Source organism: Theropithecus gelada, chromosome 11, assembly GCF_003255815.1.
Source record: "Theropithecus gelada isolate Dixy chromosome 11, Tgel_1.0, whole genome shotgun sequence".
Classification (NCBI taxonomy): Eukaryota; Metazoa; Chordata; class Mammalia; order Primates; family Cercopithecidae; genus Theropithecus; species Theropithecus gelada.
The window spans coordinates 82,987,389-82,994,096 of record NC_037679.1 but is presented as its reverse complement, the minus strand read 5'-3'; the positions used below and the strand labels follow the sequence as shown (position 1 = coordinate 82,994,096).

General features: G+C 47.4%; 2 protein-coding genes across 2 annotated transcripts in view; both read right to left on the bottom strand.

Moving 5' to 3' along the window:
* DNAH10 (dynein axonemal heavy chain 10) overlaps positions 1-1,466 on the bottom strand; it is a 176,653-nt gene extending 175,187 nt beyond the window's left edge. The window contains exon 1 of the mRNA XM_025401943.1: positions 1,155-1,466. Coding sequence (XP_025257728.1) covers positions 1,155-1,368 — 214 coding nt within the window. The 5' untranslated portion in view covers positions 1,369-1,466. The remainder of the gene's footprint in view (positions 1-1,154) is intronic.
* Positions 1,467-4,786: 3,320 nt separating this feature from the next.
* The window catches only part of ATP6V0A2 (ATPase H+ transporting V0 subunit a2), a 55,182-nt gene continuing 53,260 nt past the window's right edge, over positions 4,787-6,708 (bottom strand). Inside the window, exon 20 of the mRNA XM_025403721.1 lies at positions 4,787-6,676. Within this exon, the coding sequence (XP_025259506.1) occupies positions 6,571-6,676 (106 nt within the window). The 3' untranslated portion in view covers positions 4,787-6,570. The remainder of the gene's footprint in view (positions 6,677-6,708) is intronic.

Here is a 6,708-nt window from a genome sequence, read left to right as displayed (position 1 = left end):
GGAAGGAAAGGAAGGAAGGAGGGAGGGAGGGAGGGAGGAAGGAAGGAAGGGGGAGGGAGGGAGGGAGGGAGGAAGGAAGGAAGGAAGGAAGGAAGGAAGGGGGAGGGAGGGAAGAAGGAAGGAAGGAAGGAAGGAAGGGAGGGAGGAAGGAAGGAAAGAAAGAAAATTTAAAAATAAAATAAAATAAATGGGTGTGCCTGGTACCTTTAAAAAAAATCCAAGGTCTGCCGGCCCTGCCGCCCAAATCCAGTGAGAGGCCCTGCAACGGATCCCCAAGTCCGTAAGGGGCTGGAAAAGTAGCCCAGGAGACTAGATAGCCAGGCAGGAGGTCCCGGCGGCTGTGCTCCGGCTGGTGCTCCTGTGAGGAGGCAGCTTTCCAGGTCCCTGTCTCCTGGCTGTTTCTGAAGACAGTTGTCCTGCCTCCTCCTCTCACCGGTGCTGGCCCCTCCCTGCCCTCTCAGTGTCCCTGGGCCTATCAGAGAGTAGGTGGGGCTGGGAATCCGCCTCCACAGAGGGTCTTTTTGTATTTGCTATGCTAATTTGTTCAACACAAACATTTAAAGTCTACTGTAGTTTTTAAAAACTTTGTCTTAGCATTACTTTACTTTTCAGGATATGAGCAGCCTTCAGAAGTAGAAAGGGGTGCTCTTCGGACCCTCCATGAGACCCTGCGACCGTCAAGGAGAGTGACAGTGAGCTAGGCCCCTGCCACACCTGGGCATGGCTCTACCCAGCCGTTTGGATTATTGCACAGTGGATCTTGACTGCCTGTGGGCCTTGGGCAGGTTACTTAACCCCCTCCGCGCCAGTTTGCTCATCTGTAAAATGGGGATGAGGCCACACCCGCCTCGTAGGGTTAAGGAGTTGATACAAGCGTTGGAATCGCACCTGGTACGGGGTGAGGGCTAAGTCAGTGTTTGCTGTGATTTTTCAATCAAGGTCTGACTTTCAAGTGGGCTGCGGGCCCAGGAGGGCAGGGACGCCTGTGATTGCTGGGTTCGCCCGGGGCCTGCACGTGGCGGGCGCCAGGGTTTGTGGACAGCACCTGAGGCCCGGGCCGGGCGATGGGCAGGCTCTAGCAGCCCCCACACCCGTCGGAGGCCGGGGAGGGCAGGAGGGAAGCCCGGGGAAGGGAGCGGCGCGTCGAGGCTCACCAATCTCCACCTCCACCTCCTCCGGCACCATCGTGCGGTAGATGAAGAGCGCCGAGGAGCCCTCCTCCTCGCTCGCCTGGTTGAGGAAGTGCAGGATGAGGTCCTCGCCCTGGCCGTCGTCGCGGTTGAGCAGGTCCTCGAAAAGCTGGGGATCGGTGATGCAGAAAGCCGCATACACGCGGTCGCGCATCCACAGCACCCGCAGGTCGTCCATGGCGCTGCGCAGGGCAGAGGGAGCCGGGCGCAGGGCGGGCGTCCGTGGCAACGGCGGCCCTAGCAATGGGCGCCCCGGCAACTGCCACAGCCTGCCCAGCCGACGGCGCCGGCGCTGGGGGCTGCAAGCCCTGCAGCGCCCCGCGCCGGGCCCTGGATTCCTGAACCCGCGCGCCGCAGCCCGCGCCCCGGCCCCGAGCTCTCAGAGGCGCGCACCAGGCCCCCGGCCGGCCGAAGTAGGCTGGTTGCTCCCTGGTCCCGGCAGCGCGCACGCCCCTGGATGCGGAGCGGGACCCTCCGGGTCGCTGCAGCCAAGGGTCTGACCCCACCCCACGCCGATCCGGTCTGCAAGCAGCCCGCCCACCTCGCAGATGAAGCTGGGGCTAGAGAGGTGGCTAGACGAAGGTCACAGCACCTCGGCGGTGGCAGAGGCGGAATTAGAGGCCAGATAGAATGATATAGCCTCAGCCCTCAGCCACGTGGGTCGAAGGCCAGCGGAGGAGGAAATAAGCCGAGTTCCTCGTGGCCTAGGCAATCAGGGAAGGAGCAGAGTTCTTTGGCTTTCTCGCCAAACCACAGCATAATAAAGCGAAACACCCACGTTAAAAAATATAGATATATTTATTTGTCATTAGCAAAAGGAAGTTCAACACTGATAGAAGATGCAAATTTGTCCTTTCATGCATTTGTGGAGCAAAGTACTAACTTGTTCACTGTCTTTCCCTCACAAGGAGTTGAGCGCCTAGATGACTAGGCTAATCCTAAGAACCTACCTGGCCTTCGGAGATACTCCCATCAAAGAACAGTGGAGTGTACTAAGTATTTCTGAAAATTCTAAACCGAATCAACAAAAGTGGCCTGACTGTGGGAAGACTGTTCGTCCAAACTGCCTTATTCCCATCATGTTGATTTGAGAGTTTCATAATAACCTTCCTGGATACATTCCCTGTGGCACGCAAGCAAACCTGGCTTTACGTTTTTAATAGAGGAATTTATTGTTTTTAAATGCAGACTGCAGAATAGTTGTAGAAGTTGTTTTTTGTTTTTCTTTTCCAAAATGTATCAGGTTCTAAGTCTGAATATGTGATTCATGTACATCGTAAGGTTGACCCTATGCTACAGGTATTCTGTGCCTTATTAAACAACTGCAGAGGGCCGGGCACAGTGGCTCAGGCCTGTAATCCCAGCACTTTAGGAGGCCGAGGCAGGTGGATCACCTGAGGTCAGGAGTTCAAGACTAGCCAGGCCAACATGGTGAAACCTGTCTCTACTAACAATAAAAAAAATCAACCAGGTGCTGTGGCAGGCGCCTGTAATCCCAGCTACTCGGGAGGTTAAGGCAGGAGAATTACTTAAGCCTGGGAGGCAGAGGTTGCAGTGAGCTGAGATTGCACCACTGCACTCCAGCCTGGGTGACAGAGTGAGACACCATCTCAAAAAAATAAAAATAAAAAATTTTAAAAATAAAATAAACAACTGCAGAGCGGATGCTGACACCAGAATGTTGTTATAAAATATTCATGCCAGAAACAAGAACAGAGCAGCATTCAGCAAAAGAGGAGTTCCAAGTCCTTTCGCTGCTGGAAGGTCCACAGGGCTCACCCAGATCCTATCAGACAGAAGGCCCTCTGCACTCCTTAACGGACCACCGCAATGGCCGTCTCCAGCCCAGCAGGCTGAAATCAAAGTCTAGTTTACTGAAGAAATCCCTTGGGTTTCAAGATTCTGTTAACACATGGTAACAAACATTAAATAAAAACTGAAAAATGTGGTGTCGTGACATTTATCTTTAGGAAAATAAAGATATTCAGCATCATCCATACAACTTGCCATCTTTGCTCTGGATCTCTGCTATCAAGAGAATGAAATATGTTTTAAAAACTGGAAATATCGGCCGGGCGCGGTGGCTCAAGCCTGTAATCCCAGCACTTTGGGAGGCCGAGACGGGCGGATCACGAGGTCAGGAGATCGAGATCATCCTGGCTAACACGGTGAAACCCCGTCTCTACTAAAAAGTGCAAAAAAACTAGCCGGGCGAGGTGGCGGGCGCCTGTAGTCCCAGCTACTAGGGAGGCTGAGGCAGGAGAATGGCGTAAACCCGGGAGGCGGAGCTTGCAGTGAGCTGAGATCCGGCCACTGCACCCCAGCCTGGGCAACAGAGCGAGACTCCGTCTCAAAAAAAAAAAAAAAAACTGGAAATATGTTTTAAAAACTGGTTCTAGCAAAAGGCTTAAAAACAAGCAAAACTGAGTGACAACTCTGGTAACATGACACTGGAGCCCATTGCTTTACAGAGAAACAAATTTCCCCGGCACCTGTAAGACACTAGTATCAAACTACATTCCAGAGAGCGCTTTCCCAAAGTTAGGATTCTGAATAATGCCATTCTACATAAATACTACATAGATTTTAACAGAGAAATGACTGCATCCTCTGCTCTATGGCCTGAGAAAAGGTGTTAATTAGAAAAAGTTAAAAAGTGGTCCCTGGCCGGCGCCAGCCGGGCGCGGTGGCGCACGCCCATAATCCCAGCACTTTGGGAGGCCGAGACGGGTGGATCACGAGGTCAGGAGATCGAGATCATCCTGGCTAACACAGTGAAACCCCGTCTCTACTAAAAATACAAAAAATGAGCCAGGTTTGGTGGCAGGCGCCTGTAGTCCCAGCTACTCAGGAGGCTAAGGCAGGAGAATGGCATGAACCCGGGAGGTGGAGCTTGCAGTGAGCCGAGATTGGGCCACTGCACTCCAGCCTGGGCAACAGAGCGAGATTCCATCTCAAAAAAAAAAAAAAAAGTGGCCCCCATGAGAATGACTAGTGGGGAGTGGTGAACAATTCCAGCAAATACCATGTCCCTTATTTACCAATCAGCTAACAGCGCCCTGAAGTCTTGGGCTTCCAAGGGATGAAGCAGTTACTATTGTTTCTATGACAGATCCTTGGAGCAAAGTAACACAAATGTCCCTTTGTGGAAGCATCAGCTCTAGGTGAAAGCACCTCTGAGACCTGACCAACACTGCTGGGATGTCAATCACCCAGCACAAGTGGCCAACATGACACCTTTCTAGGGAAGCGTAACTTTGAGAGCAGAATTATTTTCAAGCATTTCATTGGCATCATTTGATAATTTTTTTTTTTTTTTTTGAGACAGAGTCTCACTCTGTCGCCCAGGCTGGAGTGCAGTGGCGTGATCTCAGCTCACTGCAAGCTCCGCCTCCTGGGTTCACACCATTCTCCTGCCTCAGCCTCCTGAGTAGCTGGGTCTACAGGCGCCCGCCACCACACCCAGCATTTTTTTGTATTTTTAGTAGAGACGGGGTTTCACCGTGTTAGCCAGGATGGTCTCCATCTCCTGACCTCGTGATCCGCCCACCTCGGCCTCTCAAATTGCTGGGATTACAGGCGTGAGCCACCGCGCCCGGCCTTATTTGATAATTTAATATGAGGGACAAAAAGCAGTAAATCCAAACTGGCCTTGGGTAACATCTCATCAAGCAGCACATAGAATCTGTACTATAATCAAAACGGTTGAATTTTAGGCCACAGTTATGTCAAGGCTGTTCAGCTCATGCCTTGAAATCACCTGCATAGCCACGGTAAACTCAGCACCGCCAGACTCTCAGCTTGCAACAGAAGTGCCAAGCTCTCTACCTCGAAACAGGATAAAGGAGGATGGGGGCAAATAGCCTTTTAATGTGTATCACTCACAACGTTAAGAAGGTGGAAAAAAGGTTTCTTTTTGAAAATAATTGTCTAAAATCAAACAAATATGAAAAATTAACATAATTTGCAAGAATATAGATCAAAATGTTCAATAGGACTGACTCAAGTTCACAAAAAACTAAATGTCAAGTAAATAGATGAATTTAAACTAAAGATTATAAAATAATGGCTATTGAGAATTAGTTTTCAACTGATCTAAACAGTGTTTGAAAGTTTCAATACTTTTATCAGAACTTTAGCTAGAAACAGTCTGAAAGTAAAAAAATTATCATTAGACTGCTCTCAAGGATAAGTGCAATCTCTTCATGGTAAAATATCTTCATTTATATTTTGTTATAAAAATATACAAAATACTACTTTTTACCTTTCCTTCACTCAGTATAAACCCTTCTGGTTCAGTGACATCAGTCAAGCTGTCACTAAATTCAAATCATGTCCACATTATATCTTCTACAGTCACACTGGGTTTTAAGGCTCAGTATACAATTTATATTTCCAAACATACAGTTATCATAACTGGTTTTATGTAAGGATAACAGGATAAGAGTCTTTAAAAAAATATACAAGTAGGATAACCATTTGTTGTATGTCATTTTATCCCACTGTCCCCAATTACTAAAACAAGACAAAACTGTAAAAACAATCCTCTACTTGTAATTCTAGGTAGCACAGGATTAAAAATGTTTGCATATTTTGGCCCGGCACGGTGGCTCATGCCTGTAATCCCAGCACTTAGGGAGGCTGAGGCGGGTGGATCACTTGAGGTCAGAAGTTCGAGATTAGCCTGGCCAACAAGGTGAAACCCCATCTCTACAAAAATACAAAAAAATTAGCTGGGCATGGTGGCACATGCCTGTAATCCCAGTTACTCAGGAGGCTGAGACAGAAGAATCACTTAAACCCAGGAGGCGGAAGTTGCAATGAGACAAGATTGTGCCATTGCACTCCAGCCTTGGTGACAGAGCGAGACTTCATTTAAAAAAAAAAAAAAATTGCGTATTTTTAAATTCAGCAGAATAAATGTGAATGTTTTGCTAACTCATCATTAAATTTTTTAAAACACTATCCCTACTTCAGCTGTTGGAAAATATTATCTGGCAACTTCAGGTGACAGATTAACTGTTTTTTTTTTTTAATAAAGTTTAAAGGAATCAAGTATCTAATACCATTTTCAATTAGCCATGCAAAATTGGCTTCTCTCCCCCAATCCTGTATTTGAAAAAATAACTTTAACATAATGTTTGGCATTAACTTATATTTGCTCATCATAAAACACCAAAAGAAATTTTTATATCTCAAATTGGTAAACTTTACAAAATATTTAACATATGAGGAAGAGGTATATCTTACAGAATTATTTGGCTATGTCATAAGGCAGTAATGAAGATGGAATTTTTCCTATCATAAATCTGACAGAAGTGAAATTCATAACATGGTCATTCTCCATAAATCTGAAAGCTTGTTGGTTACAGCAATATGATCATGCCACACTGTCGTCGTTATTGAACTTTGATGATAGTAGACTGAATGAGAAAGGAACAAATTTGGTGCCTGCACCAACGTAGAATTTGTTCTGAAATTCTACCCTAAAAAAAAAAAAAGTCATGTATTAATGGAA